The 15,206-nt window shown below is 44.9% G+C and overlaps 3 protein-coding genes across 3 annotated transcripts in view; 2 read left to right on the top strand and 1 right to left on the bottom strand.

Moving 5' to 3' along the window:
- ppm1h (protein phosphatase, Mg2+/Mn2+ dependent, 1H) overlaps nucleotides 1-9,130 on the top strand; it is a 46,243-nt gene extending 37,113 nt beyond the window's left edge. Inside the window, exons 7-10 of the mRNA XM_062461011.1 lie at nucleotides 2,715-2,778; nucleotides 4,569-4,676; nucleotides 6,030-6,181; nucleotides 6,412-9,130. Coding sequence (XP_062316995.1) covers nucleotides 2,715-2,778; nucleotides 4,569-4,676; nucleotides 6,030-6,181; nucleotides 6,412-6,559 — 472 coding nt within the window. The 3' untranslated portion in view covers nucleotides 6,560-9,130. The remainder of the gene's footprint in view (nucleotides 1-2,714; nucleotides 2,779-4,568; nucleotides 4,677-6,029; nucleotides 6,182-6,411) is intronic.
- Nucleotides 1-15,206, top strand: part of LOC134020774 (E3 ubiquitin-protein ligase AMFR-like) — a 343,986-nt gene that overhangs the window by 301,673 nt on the left and 27,107 nt on the right. The window lies entirely within an intron of this gene.
- mon2 (MON2 homolog, regulator of endosome-to-Golgi trafficking) overlaps nucleotides 14,200-15,206 on the bottom strand; it is a 30,072-nt gene continuing 29,065 nt past the window's right edge. Inside the window, 1 exon segment of the mRNA XM_062461035.1 lies at nucleotides 14,200-14,951. Within this exon segment, the coding sequence (XP_062317019.1) occupies nucleotides 14,788-14,951 (164 nt within the window). The 3' untranslated portion in view covers nucleotides 14,200-14,787.

Genomic DNA, 15,206 nt, shown 5'->3' on the forward strand with positions numbered 1-15,206 from the left:
GAGAGAGAGGTGGGGGGGAGAGAGAGAGAGGTTGGGGGGAGAGAGAAAAAGAGAAGGGTGTGAGATTTGCATAGGAAAGAAGTGTCAATGGACTTTGAGGTTCACTGTATGCCCATTTTACCCACCGAACTGTCGTTATTCAACTACTACAAGGTAAACTCGGTTTTGCAGTCAATGACCGCTTTAAAAGAACCTGTACTATATATATATTTGCTAATCTGAACCAGCAAACGTGTTGAGGTATTTGGCAAAATGTAGGCCCTAGTGCATGTGTATGAGCAAGTTTTTCAGTAGTTTAGCTCAGACGGCCTCTCATATTCTCAAGCTGTGTCTGTGGTACCCCACCCCTCCAGCATCTACCCTCCCTCCACCCCAGGAACAGAGGAGAGAGAGATGGGTGAATTCCTCCAACTTCTTCACTGTCACAACTAACTCCATCTCTTCTGTTACTCCTCTCCTTCCTCTAATCTTCCCTCCTCTCCAGAGCCTGTTGGGGACTCAGTGAAACGTAAGTTTAGTCTGTATTTAGAAAAGGACTGTACTGAGGATCGGTCCCTATATCCAAGCTATCGTTCGTCCATAGAGGTTTGGCAGACGTTTATTTGATGTCTTCTTGATCATCTAGAGTACCAGTACGTTTGAACGAGTACACAATTCCGCTAGCTGTTCAATGTCACTCCAGAGTTTATTGCTGTTTGTGTGTTAGTATGTATGTGTTAGTATGTGTGCATGTTGGTGTGTGTGTGTGTGTTAGTATGTGTGCATGATGCTGTGTGTGTGTTTGGCATTGAGATACTGATCACGTAAAGCTTGTGTTTCTCTGTCACCTCTCTGCACAGAGCAGCAGTACTGTCTGTTCCTAAGAGATGAGATCACTGCTCTCCCCTGCCCATCTCTCCATGCCCTCAGAAGGGCTCATACTGAGCTTCCATACCTCCCCTCTCTCCCTTCCTCCTGTCTCTTCCTCCCCCCCTCCCTTACTCCTCTTCCACCCCTCCCTTCTTCCCCTCCCTTTCTTTCTTCCCTCCCTTCCTCACTCACTCACTCCCCCTCCTGCCCTTCCCTCTCCTCTCTTTACCTCCCCTCCTCCTTTTCCATTCCTCTGACCAACTTCCCCTCCTCCACTCCCCTCCCTTCAGGCCTTCCCCCCTTCCCCCTCCCTTCTGTCCCTCCCTCCCTCCTTCCTCTGTTCTCAGACCACGACGTTGGTTGCTAAATCAACCTTGAATGTGAGAGCGTTCCTGTTGTGGTCAAACAGTGCTGTAGCTTGGGAATGTTGTTTCTTACTGCCAGACTGTTTGTTATTGAGTTATGAGGGGGAGCGAGGTGACTGTTCCGGGAGCAGGATTAATGAATCACAGTCCCACCATCACACGCATGTCAGCTTCAGTGTGACAGACACCGTCTCCATGAAACAGAGTCAAGTTACTGGCTCTGGGAATTTCTGGCCTGCAAACTGAAATAATAAAGAGGAGGTGAGGGAGCACATTCACTGTCCGCTGTAGTTTGACTGTCCGCCGTAGTTTGACTGTCCGCTGTAGTTTGACTGTCCGCCGTAGTTTGACTGTCCGCTGTAGTTTGACTGTCCGCCGTAGTTTGACTGTCCGCCGTAGTTTGACTGTCCGCCGTAGTTTGACTGTTCGCTGTAGTTTGACTGTCCGCTGTAGTTTGACTGTTATAAGCGGTCTGTGTTGTCTGGATCGAGGGACGCGTTCCAGCTCTCCCAGTCGAGCCTTCCAGAGAGCTGCTCTGCTCGCTGACAGAGAAGTGCTGAGTGCTGCAGTCCCGCACGCCCAGGGTGGAAACATATGGTCTCCCCAAGTGAAACCAGTCATCTAAAAACCATCCCGCTCCTTGCTAATCCTCTTTACAGCCACACAGCTGAACTGCATTTGACAAGGTATGGACTGCTTCCATACACAGATGCTGGTTTCCACATTCCCAGAGCCAGGTGTGACGTAGGCGAGAGGGGGCTAAGTCCTCTCAGGTTGGGTTCTGGATGGTTTATCACTAGTGGCTCGAGTGTCTGTTTTTGGTAAAGCTGTATAGAGGACTGTTGCAGAGGGAAAAAAACATGCAAATTGGCGGAGAATAGTGCCGTGTGTGCAGTTTGAGTGCACAGACCTTCTTGAACAGTGAAGGGGGGCTACTGTAATCACCTGTACATGCACTCACCATAGGCTTGGAATGTTTAAATGGAAAAGGTTCATATGTTCGCCTAGTCAGATGATTATGGTGAATTATTCATGAGTGGGGGAAGTTTAAGATCGCTCAGAGAATGGGTGAATATGGGCCGAACGTAAACACACACTGCACACACACACTGCACATTGACGTACACACACCCAAACAAGAGCATCTTACATATTCAGTGGCATTTTGCAAGTGTGTATCACAAGGGAGAGTTCCATAAGACGAGTCAGAGAGGGGAGTACAGAACAAAGATATGCTAAGGCCCTGTCTCCATTTTTCATCTGTCTTGTCTGTGTTTTTAATATATATTTATATATATTTTTTTTTTACAGCCTCTCTTTCTTCCCAGCACTTTGTGGTCTGCAGCTAGGGCCCTGTGGGAGGCTCTGAGGCTGTGGGAGGCTCTGAGGCTGTGGGAGGCTCTGAGGCTGTGGGAGGCTCTGAGGCTGCAGAGCGTGCACACACTGCCAGCCGTAAAACAAAAACCCATTAAAGTCCTCTCTCCTCTCTCCTCTGCGCAGGGCGTATAAAACCATCGAGGACGACGACCTGAAGTTTCCCCTAATCTACGGCGAAGGGAAGAAGGTAAGGTCAGCGGCCGCTCGCCTGTCTGCCCGCTCTGTGGCCCCCGCAGTCTGCCTCGCCTCGGGGCCCACGGCTCCTCTGGGCACCCTCCGTCACCTGGGGCGAGAGAGCGCTAGCTCCGCCTGCAGTAACGACCTGGTGTCTCTTCGTCATGCCTGCAGTCGAGCTAGAGAAATACTGTGGCTTTTCAAGGTGCTGCTAAGGTGTATTCCTGTTCCTCACCCAGGGGCGCCAGGTTTGTCCTGTTCCTCACCCAGGGGCGCCAGGTTTGTGAACTCGGCGTAGCTCCTCCTCCAGGTATACAGAGGTTATAACGCTTTGAAGGAGAAGCACCATGTTTATCCACTCTGCTCTCTCACTCCACACACAGCCTAGAGCTGCTGGTGTGTGTGTGTGTGTATGTGTGTGTGCGTGTGTGTGTGGACCAGTGTATATCACCCCAGAGTGTTGTCTGGGACACTGCCTGTCACAAACCTGGAATAGTCCGTCAGTCCGTCCGTCAGTCCTGCTTTTGAAGTGAAGTCAGGAGAAGGGTGAGTGTGTGAAGGGAGGGATGAATTGATAGGAAAGAGAGAGCAAGGGGGGGGGGGGTTGTGTCTGGTATGGACGCAGGAGCACTTCAAAGCTTGCCACACTTAGTGATTTAATCCCAGGGTATTTCTTGTTCTCTGCCTAAGGGTCTTTACTTTAAAACACTCATCCTCTCCTCATCCCTCGCTGCCTTGTTTGTTGTGTATCCTGATCACCGGCTGGTGCTGGTCTGGCTTTATGCTGTACAGTTACTTCCAGCCACCTCCTCACTCGGATGTTAATGATATATATTTTCATTTAGCCTGGCTTCCCGGCCCTGCACCCGCTGCCAGCTGGAGATGTGGCAGTGATTTGCACAGCCAGTGGGGCTCACAGCGTGGAAATGAGAGCAAGACTGAGATTGGAGCCGAGGAGGTCGTTAAGGATTCAGAGGGCTGGAAGACGCAGAGCGGAGATGCTTTTCAGTTGCTTCACAGAGCCATGAACAATCCCCCTTCCGTCACATTAGAGGCAGCACCCTTTTCTGATGTGCTTTGTTTTTAATGAAGAGCTTGTGTTTATTTGCCTTAATGCGGGTAATCCATGCACATCAGATGTCCCCTGGGCTGTCCTTCTGCTGATTGTGGTGGAACATCTCTGAGGAAGTGCTCAACGAGGGCCATTATTTAGTAGAGCTATTGAGACCGGCAGCTTGGCTTGAAGTGATGTAGTAAACTGACGGATCGGTTTGAGATGTACCAAGACTAGGTTCGGTCTTAGGACAGGTAGTGCAGTAAACCGTTCTCATTAGGACACGCATTAACATATAACTCACCTGTTTTAAGACTGAGTACAAGGGTATGTTAGATTTATACATCTATAGTGAACCAATTGTGTTCATTTGTAACGTAACTCCATTCCATGGACTGACTGAGTTAAGGCAGCACCACTCCGAGTCAGAGGTGAACTGAGACCAATTAACCTTGGAAACAATAGCAGACAAACATTTGAAATAGTTGCCAAAACAAAGAGCATTCTGACCTCCAGAGAAGGTTAGTTGACCTCCAGAGAGAGGTAGTTGACCTCCAGAGAGACAGTTAGTTGACCTACACAGAGAGTTAGTTGACCTCCAGAGAGAGTTAGTTGACCTCCAGAGAGAGTTAGTTGACCTCCAGAGAGAGTTAGTTGACCTCCAGAGAGAGTTAGTTGACCTCCAGACAGAGGTAGTTGACCTCCAGAGAGGGTTCGTTTTCAAAACGGGTATGTGATGATCTTTGCAGGCTCGTGTTCTGGCAACGATTGGGGTTACCAGGGGCTTGGGAGACCATGACCTTAAAGTCCACGACTCCAACATCTACATCAAACCCTTCCTCTCCTGCTGCCCTGAGGTAAAGTATTGCCTGTTTATATAAAAGTTGGTATTATATACCATTCATGTTATTCTTCCTTGTATGAATGACTGTAAGTCTCGGTTGGATGATGGTTCAATGATGATGTGATTAATAAATGATGGACTGTATCCTGAACTGCAGGGTGAATACCAGGAGTCTGGTTTGATCATTGCAGACACATCGCAGTCTCCGTCTTTCAAAAAGAGTACTAACCTCGTAATCGCATATCGTACACATACTCCATCCCTCCCTTCATCCCTCCAGGAGTCAGACGGCTCTCCTTCTCTCTCTTGATCTTTAATTCAGAACCACAGAGTTCAGTCCTGGTTCAGCATGGACGTGCTTTCTTTTGAACATGTTTCCTTCCCTCCGGCGAGTTGTCTGCCCGCGCCTGGCTCCTCCGAGACAGGAAATACAGAGTCGATACATATGGAAGATGGCGTCTGTTCTTCCCTCACAAACTGACAAGGAGGGGTCACAGGGTTGACTGAAGGTCAAGGTTCTTCCTGTTGACCGTGTGTATAATAGAGGCAGGATTTAACCGATTTTAGCTTCTGATGCCTGAGTAAGGTGAGAAGCTTCTCATGGAGAAACTAGTGAAGTTACTGTAGTTTGTTACTTTGTCTCACACCCAAAGAGGAACACGCAAGAAGCAGTTATTCAGACTTTCTGGAAACTTTTTGAGCCTGTTGTGTGATGTCAGAAAAATATAAAGAGACTATCTTAAGTCTCTAAAGCTGCCAACCAAGGTTGCTTGTTTAAACAAATGATAATGATAACCATTTTAATCCAAGTGCTTGTAATAAGCAATAGTTAATAGGTAATAAGGCACTTATAACATGCTTATGAACATTAGTTTGTGTTAATTACACCAAAGAAGTGTCAGTAATATTAGTAAGGGTTAGGGCTAGGGTTAGTGTTATCGTAAGATAAGTGTTAGGTAATGGGCCTGTATAAGATGCTTACTAACATCAATATGTGTAATAAGATTGATTAAGGCCTTATTACCTATTAACTACCTCTTATTACACCCGACTCTAAAGTGTTACCATGGTACCTACTGTTCATGTGACTAAACAGAAACAGTGGGCTGTAAAAAGGGCATGATTCCTTCACAGATTCCCTCTCCTTACACAGGACACGTATTGATCACAATCTCCAGGAAGAATGTGTGTACTGTATATCTTGATACAGCGCCAATCATCACTTCCTGTCTCCCCCCTCCATCACTTCCTGTCTCCCTCGCGCCATCACTACCTGTCTCCCCTGCGTCACCACTTCCTGTCTCCCTTGCGCCATCACTTCCTGTCTCCCCTGCGTCACCACTTCCTGTCTCCCCTGCGCCTCCAGGTGAAGGTGTACCCGCTGACACAGTACCAGCACGGGGCAGATGATGTCCTGGTGGTGGGGACAGACGGGCTGTGGGACGTCCTGTCCAACCAGGAGGTGAACGAGGCCATCACCGGTTTCCTTGCCAAATGTGGCCCTGACGACCCTCACAGGCACGTTCCTTTCACGGCTCAGCTGATGTCACAGGTCACAGCTTAAACCCCCCCCCCAAAAAAAAAAAAACGTTGCTATCTTGTAGTAATCATGCTCATTTATAAAACTTTTGGTCCCTGTCTTAAGTTCTCTGGGGTTCCTGTCATGTGTGTTTGGCTGAAGACAGGTGCTAGGGACTCGTACAGTGATGTGAGCGTGGCGTGAGTTCTAACAGCCTGGTTCCCCCCAGGTACACCATGGCGGCCCAGGACCTGGTGATGCGGGCACGAGGAGTGCTAAGGGACCGTGGCTGGAGGATAGCTAACGAGCGGCTGGGATCTGGGGACGATATCTCAGTCTACATCATCCCGCTGATGCACGGCAACAGGCAGACCTAGCAACCGCTGGCACCTGCGACGGGGAGAGACGCGTGGTTCGTATCTCCTCGACACCTTCCCCCTCCTGATCCCTGACCTGTGTCTTTGTCACGCTAAACGCTCTCCCCACGTGAAGGATTTTCTACTTCTGATGAGTCGCTGTGGCCAGAGTTTAGTTCACGGTATGAGGTTTTGTCCAGGATTGTACGAGACTAGCATTGGTCAATGTGAAAACGAGGGTCAACGAAGAGCCTTCTCTTTCAGACCATAGCCTCTCATCAGGTTGTTAATGTGTTTCCCCTAGTAAAGTTGTGAACACCTAGTGTAACCAGCACACTGCAGAAGATAAGACTAGTTCAACCAGACCCACATGGTACAGAAACGGCTAGTCACCATTGTTGCTGGGTAGTTTGGATCTAGACTCAAATGTATACTTCCCTTTTGTAGAGCAAAGAAACCTGAGGTACACCAATGGGTCTCTACTTACACTCTCTCTAACTGACCCTTTTAAGTTGTTAGACGGCTACTAGCCTTGTATGTTATCTGATGAAGCAGAAGGAAGTGATTGGAGGGGGGTAGGCATGTGGGAACCTGTTAAGGAAGTGAAGATGTGAATTGAGATATTAACGTTATTGACAATAAGTATGTAAATATGTTTAAAATGGTGACATTTGGGATATTGTGTATATGGTTTTGTTGTATGATTGTACAGTGTATAGAGACCCTGCTTGAAATGTATATACTGTAAGTGATCAAGCCCCTTATCTTCTAAGGATCATCTAAGCCCTGCTTGACCAAGGTTAGCCGTCCTTTGCGTCCTCAAATCTCAAAATAGTGCAATCTGCCAGTAGACATCCTTTAGCTTTGATTTTTCAGAGTTACCTAGTTCCTTGGGCTGTGTGCAGTGGGACTAAATGAAGTCAGTCTGCTGTGAAGCTGGCTGCCACTGGCCCGTTGGCCATCTCTGGATACTCTTTGGATAAAAGCGTCTGCTAAATGACTAAAGAAAATCTCTCTTTCATTTTAAATTTGTATTTATTTATTTAAAAAACATTTTCATTTTCTTAGTCAGTTGTGGCCGTGCTGAGGGAGAAACAATGATATAGCTGCCCTCAGAAGTAACATGAACTCATGTGTACATTATTTGTTCATTTTAATGAACGGTAGTGTAATTTAAAGTTTTAATGTGTTTCGATGCTGAAGAACCCACTGGTATGACTGAAAAATATTTGGTGTTTTGATAGCAAACCTGCATTACATCTTGAATTAATCCAGCCCCTGCAGTGGTGAACCATTCGAATTCAACACAGTTCCTGTCTAATCATAATGAAATCAAGTTTTCCCATCTACCTCATGATTTAAAAAATCCACTTTCCTTGTTTTACCTGTGTGCATTATCTCTTTGTGTGTCTGTTTACAAATGTAATGGACAGCATTTTCTGGTAGACTTGCCAGTCTTTTAAATTAGTCTAATCTGAAAATGTAAGCACTTCGTGTTCGATGTTCGTGCACTGTGATTGATATGATGATACCTATGCCAACTGACGTTTGAATTCAGTTGGTATTGACATCATATCTTACTGAATTAATTTTCAGTGTTGACATTATTAGAGAAAACGGCTGTGTGTCCTTTCTAGAGTATCAGTGACTTCTGACACTGGAGAAACAGATTGTGAAATGTATGTGGTGCGGTTTGCTTGTCTGAAAATCAACGTGAATTTGTTTATTTTCCATTATTTTAAAATTATTTTTACTATTAATGGATTGTTGAAGTTAGGTCACAACTCTCAGGAAGCTATGTGGCAGATTTTTTATGCTGTTATACAGAAAGTGGTTGGTCCTTACATTGTTAAATTCTTCAGAATTTAACAAAGTTCAGAATAAAGATCTGGTATTTACATTTTGTTCATCTTAACAGTCGACTGACGTAGGGCATTACTTATTGAAATGGGTGTTTAGTTGTTAGGTGTGAATATTTGTTATTCTCCTCTTGTCAGGAACATAATTGGGAGTTGACGTTGTAAAACCGAACACACTTTCCTAATGATAATAATATATGTAATGCAAACTAAGGACTTCCCTGAGTGGCATTAGAGGGTGTTCTGCAGGTGTCTTCGGGCAGGGCAGAACCAGTGATCCAGTAGCTTGTCATGTCTTGTTGAAGCTGGAGGAATACTTCTTTTTGTACCAAGTTTTCTTTCTATCTCTTAAAAGATGCTTTTGCTCTGATCTACTCGTCCTCTTTTGTAACTCTGAGTTCCTCCTGACTGTTCCTGGTATGATGCATGCTTCTGTTCAAACATTGTTCTTCCTCCCCACTCTAGAGAGAACCACTGTAGTTGCTTTGAGACTTTAAAAGACGGTTGAAGAGACAGGTGGAGGTTTAAGTGAATGTAAAAAAAATGTAAATACAGCGCAACACATACTTCTGGAATAAGTATTTCCTTTGTGACACTGTATGTGCTTTACATTTGTAATCCTGACAAAAAAAATGAAGTTCAACATTCGTAACGTCTTGAAAACTTGAGTGCAATGTAAAAAAGATGTCTAGAGTTGCTTTTCAATTTGATTAAAGTACTGGATGATAAATGACTCACCTTTTTCTTCTTGGGTGGGACACAGACTTGTTAATTGTGATGAGAGAAAATATGCTGTTCCATAATGCATGACATTCAGGTATACAAGGAATGGCTATGTGAACAAGGCTAACAATCCATGCAAGGGTATTCTTCGGAATAAGACTATTGTGTTACAATGACCCAAAGTGGTATTCCTGGAGACAGAAACACAATGAGCCAGACACATGTTCCTGAATGTTGAAAGACAGCGTGATTATCTGTTCTGGTTCAAAAAACAGCTCAAAGTTTTGTAATACCCTTCTTTCTGTGTCAAATGAAATGAAGCACTTATCTCCTACTGGGACAGGGTGTGGACAACAAGGTAAAGAAAGCACACAGTCCACTGATGAGCAGTGGGGATTTACAGAACATCAGCAGCAAATACTGTATAGCCTTATTTTGGATATACACTTACAGTTTAAGTAGTGCAGCTGCCCAGAAGTCTTATCTGGCCATACAATCACACCTGATATTCTCGATATATTGTTGATGTATATATGTTCTCTCTCACTGACTCACGCTCATTCACTCACACACACACACACACACAGTACACCTCCTCGTCACATTGGATCTCAAAGGGCTGTCGTGGGAGTTTTGAGTCCCAGGGTCTCTGCAGGAGACAGAGAGCCATCTGGGCTGTACATCCCAGCACCAGCAAGTCCCTTCCAGCCAGGCCAGCACTGATCTGGCACTACCTTCCTGCTCTCCACACGCGTGTGTGAACTACCTTCCTGCTCTCCACACGCGAGTGGGGGGTCCAGATTGGATGACAGCACTGGCACAGTTCACTGTTCACTTCGCTGTTCACTGTGCTTTATCTATCTGCATGCGCCTCCCACATTTTAAATAGACTAGCTGTTGTTGAAATGGTGCATGCTTGAGTGTCCATATAGGCTCGCAACTTTTTTTTTCCTGGAAGAGAGTATTCGGCCGCCGAGAAAAAACACTGTACCCACCCGACCGCTAGGTGAAAAAGGTCTCATTACTGTCGCTCCTTTTTAGCAGAGATGGGATGTAATGAAGTACAAAAACTACCGGCAGTAGATTTTTCTGGTATCAGTACTTTACTTAACAATGTATTTTTCGGAAAACTTTTAACTCAAATATCTGTACTTTCTACTTTCTACTAAGTGAAAGTTTCGAAAGGTTGAAAAAACTATTTACAAAGTAAGTTGTTGTTTTTTTGATAGGTTTAAAAATCTTTTCAAAAAAAAGTTTCAAAAAAAAGTTTCTAAAAGTTGAAAAACTATTTTTGAAAAGGTTTCGAAAGGTTGAAGAAATATTTTTGAAAAAGTTTCCAAAGGTTGAATATTTGAAAGGTTTAATATATATATTTTAAGGCACGTTTTTGAATGAGAGTTGTCGACATGACTGAGAATAGAGGCACTATGATCATCCATGGCCATATATGAGGGAAATTGTCAGTGTCAAAAAGGACTCCTGGTGAATTTGCTGCTGTCTATAGGCCTATATAGTGTATTTTTGTAATAATGTATCAAATACAAAAACAAATACTTTGTTTTTGTACTTCAGTAGATTTTTCTGTTATCAGTACTTCACTATTTTTCTGACAACTAAAACAGCAGTAGTAATTACTACTTTTACTATTTAAGTATACTTAAGAGCCCATACTTCTTTACTTTAACTTGAGTGAAAAAGTGTAGTCAGTACTTCAATATTTACTAGTCTATTTAAACACGAGTAGCCTATCTGTACGTCTACTTGAGTGAAGGATGTGTGTACCTTTGCCATCTCTGCTTTTCAGCCAGCTTGCCACTCAACAGTCAGTGAGTTTAAAACATCTGTTAATGATTATCTAATAGGCCTAGCTCAAGTTAATAGATAATGTACAAAATATAAAGAAACTAGCTAACTGGCGGCCAATAAAGAGCTGAAGCGCTGAGATGAAGCGGTCCCCGGCGGTCCCCAGCGGTCCCCCGGCGCTTGTCTACCAGAGGAAGACGCTGAATGGACACACATTTACATTTAGTCATTTAGCAGACGCTCTTATCCAGAGCGACTTACAGTAATTACAGGGACATTCCCCTGAGGCAAGTAGGGTGAAGTGCCTTGCCCAAGGACACACCGTCATTTGGCACGGCCGGGAATCGAACCAGCGACCTTCTGATTACTAGCCCGCTTCTTTAACCGCTCAGCCACCTGACACCCGCCTGGCAGCAGGCAGGCATCTGGGGAATGCAAAAGTACTGGAGTCTACACACCACCAGGTCATCCTGCCTATTGGGAGGAAGGAAGGTGTGGCCACTTCTTCCACAGTGCAGCTGTGCTAATCATTGGAACAGGCAGATTTTCCACAGGGGGCTTTAATTTACTGCCTTTGAGCTTCCACGGACTGAAGCAGATTTATCTTCGGTTTGGCTCCAGTGGGAGTGTTGTTGATACAAAATGGAGGGCCCGGGCTTGACGGAGCAGGCAGTGGCCTCCATAACTTACCTTGTCCTGCACTCACTCTGCCTGCTGTTCAGACCAGGACACTCAGACTAGTCTCATGTTGATCGGGATTGTTCTTGGGAAATCTCATGGATGAGTACAGTGCAGAGTTAAGAACTTATGAATCCACCAAGGATTTTATATCATTTTTTTGCCTCCCATTCATTTTCAATGCAAGTCACGTGACAGGCCCGGCAGTGTGAGATACCTGGTAGCATGAACAGGTAGCCTATCAAGAGAGGCCAACCCTATTACACGCGTTTATTAGGGCATTTGTGGACTAGCAACGTCAGTATGTTGCCATTCAAGACTAAACTAGCTAGCATAACACAGCTAGCACAGTATATGCAAGGAATTGATACTATTCCCAGCTCATTCACTTAAATGTTGTTGTTGTCAGTGGATCTAGGCTACTCATCGACAGGTGATCAGGTGTAAATAACAAAGGCAACTTTCGCAAATGAAATTAACAGTTTGAGGCGACAAGGAGGAAGCAAATTGCCCCTAGTGTAAATCAGCTTTCTCGCGTTTTTCAGAATATATAGCCTAATTATATGCTATCTTTTGTCATTCTTTAAAGGGGCGGGAGGTTGTTTTGGCGGGGCGAGCTGCCCCCCTCCAAAACAATGGTAGGGGAAACACTATATTCCTTTTTTGGGGGTCCCCTTGTTTTTAAATGGACCCCCCCAAAAATAAATTCTGGCATTTCTGGCAACGCCCCTAGTCTGCCCATAACTGTAAACCTAGCCTACTTATTCTGTTACTTTACTGAATGTTCGGGTGTAAAAAAAAAGAAAAGCAAATCCCACCAACAGATCATTGTATACATTTATAAATATTTCAAGTAAGTGTTGGAAGGTCAATTGTAGCATCCAATCTTCTTCAGTCAACTCCACCAACGGACTCTTCGCCACTGCAGCCAATTGAAACTCATTACCCATTCTACACCCACCCCACCACACGACCGCAGCCCAAACGATTCACTGTACGTAAGGGCAGACCTGTGCTGTAGTAGCAGAGCTAGGAACCTGGTTTATAAGGTTAATTCATAACCCATGATTCATCTTAACGGCAAGCAGGCTGTGAAAAAAAACCCATTCAGGACACATATCCTGTGTACGATGGGTGGTGTCGTGAGGCAGCTAACGCGTGTGGGGTCTCGGGTTGGATGCACATAACTGAGTCAACAAACCATGAGGTCAAAGGGGCCATATCCCAGAGAATGCCGTCAATAAAACAGTTTATAGGCTAGGATGGTTTGCTTACAGTAGTGTCACATGTTACAATTTACTATGTCTTCCGTGACTGGTGCTATGCAGAATGTCAGACCATGTCAGTATGTCAACAGAGACGTGTTGAGGACATAACCCCGAGAGTCCCGTGTCAAACCAGTCTTTTCAGTGGGCAGTGATGGCCACGTCACAGCTCTCTACATAGCAACAGTATTATGACCTACATGTTGGTTAGATTGGATATCTTGCCCGGGGGTGAAATCTAACTTCAATCGAAGCCTATAGCTACATTGCTTTACGAGTCTATCGCCAGAATACTTTCATTGAGGCAAATCTGAACATTGATTTGAAATGATACAAACTGTCACAAAGCGTTTTATTCTAGGGTGGCCAATGTGCATTTTAATCTCAGTGAACATGGTAGCCAGTTAGCCTACAACTCGAATATCAAAGTAAAATAATCCCTTTTGCCGTGTAAAAACTTTGAGTAAATGATTATGAAGGTCAATGAAAATCGAATGACAAAAAAGCATAGGATACCCATAACTGTCCTCCACAAGAATTTAATTTTATTAAAGCATTAGTTACCAGCTCAATTACCATGAGGCACATGATGAGTCGAAACAACATAATGACACAATTCCTTTCGTTTGTAAAAAATGTATCGACACCGCACGCTGCTCAGTCAACTACTTTACCTTTAAACGAGAAAGAACACAGTACTCCTCGGTTTGAAGTGGTTTACCAGCACTAGCAAGGCAGTAGCTTGCGCAGTCATCTCCATAGCGGGCAATGTCACAACCCAACCAACAGCACAAACTACTACCTCAGCCAGTACGTGGTTGAATGCAGTTTCAGAATACAGAAATATATTTCGAAAACGAGGTAATTGTCTCGAATGATATTCTCATGCACTCCGGTATTATAATTCCCGTCGGATAGCCAACAAAGCCAACATTCACACACGTCCGAATTCCATCCGTTCCCTCTTCAGTAATGAACCGCGGCGGTGAAATATCAGGGAAACCCCGCCCAAGAAGACCTCCCTACGTCTCCTCCCCATTTTCCGGTGTACCAGGCGACCCGCGGTGCATCGCCTCATTTGACCTAAAACTTAACAGCTCCCACAGTCTTAACAATGTAGCATTTGTAATAATAACGGTAACCGTCAAGACAGAATCGTAAATAATAAATCTAATAATACATTTGAATAAGATCCAGTACACTTGCATGTCTCATGAAATGGAACAGGTTGACAGGAAGCTGAAAATGTTCTCACTCCTGAACGCGGTGATTCTGAGATGCGGTATATTTCAAAATCGGCAGTGACGTGACATCACCGAGGCACAAGCAGCAATCAGATTTGTTCATAGAACTGTCCCATTTATTTTATTCAGACAATTTCGTCCCTTCTGAGACTGGCTAAAGATGACATGGAATGTTACAGTTAGATTTAGCATGAAATCCTCACTGCTTAAAAAGTCACAAAAAGATAGTTGAATCTTTATCCTCAAGTCAAGATCAATAAAGCCCAATATTTTTTTTTCTTCTCTTAATTACATTATCACTTTAACCACGCACTGTACAATCAACTCTCCTTTCAGAAAACAAAACGAAACCCAAATAAAACACTGCAATAATTATTATTTATACTGTAACTGGCAACACAGTCCAGCTTGCTAGTATGAGAGTTAACTCGCATTAGAAGCGTACACCGATGATGTGAGAGAAGTTGTCAGTGTGGTCCAAGCAAGACGCCCCTTCCTAACCCCGGTGAGTTCGTCTGGTAGATGAGGGCTCATGTGGAGTCAAGTCCCTCCACTCCTGAAAGTGTGTGGGTGTGTTCGGGTCAGGACATTCATTTTTCACGAGTTATATAAAATAAAAAAAAGAGGGGAGTGGGGGAGGGGGGGGGGGGGGGGTGGGGGAGGAGGGGGGGGGCTGGTCAGGACTCCCCGTTCTGGACTCGGGAGACGGGAGGCTGCATGAAGTCTTTGAAGGGCCCCAGGGCCTCCTTGAGAGCAGAGCTGACCTCGTACGAGGAGCATGTGATGCACTCCACCAGGGTGGGGTACAGGGCGATCACCTGGGCCCATGTGTTAGCATCCACTGCAGCAGGGACACAGAGACAGGGAGGCAGAGGAAGAGATGGAGGGGGGGAAAGAAGCAAGGGAGGGGAAGAAAAGGAGAGAGGTCAGTTGAGAATAGGATGGAGGTGGAAAGAAATTTGGGAGGGAAAGCAATCAACTAGATTATTTCTTTCGTAAGACCACCAGAGGCTAATTAGAATGACTTGCTGTCTGAATGAATGATCTTACAGTACAAACAACTTTCAAGGACGTTTCAAAAATACAATCACTGATT

The sequence above is a fragment of the Osmerus eperlanus genome, chromosome 5 (assembly GCF_963692335.1).
Source record: "Osmerus eperlanus chromosome 5, fOsmEpe2.1, whole genome shotgun sequence".
Taxonomy (NCBI): Eukaryota; Metazoa; Chordata; class Actinopteri; order Osmeriformes; family Osmeridae; genus Osmerus; species Osmerus eperlanus.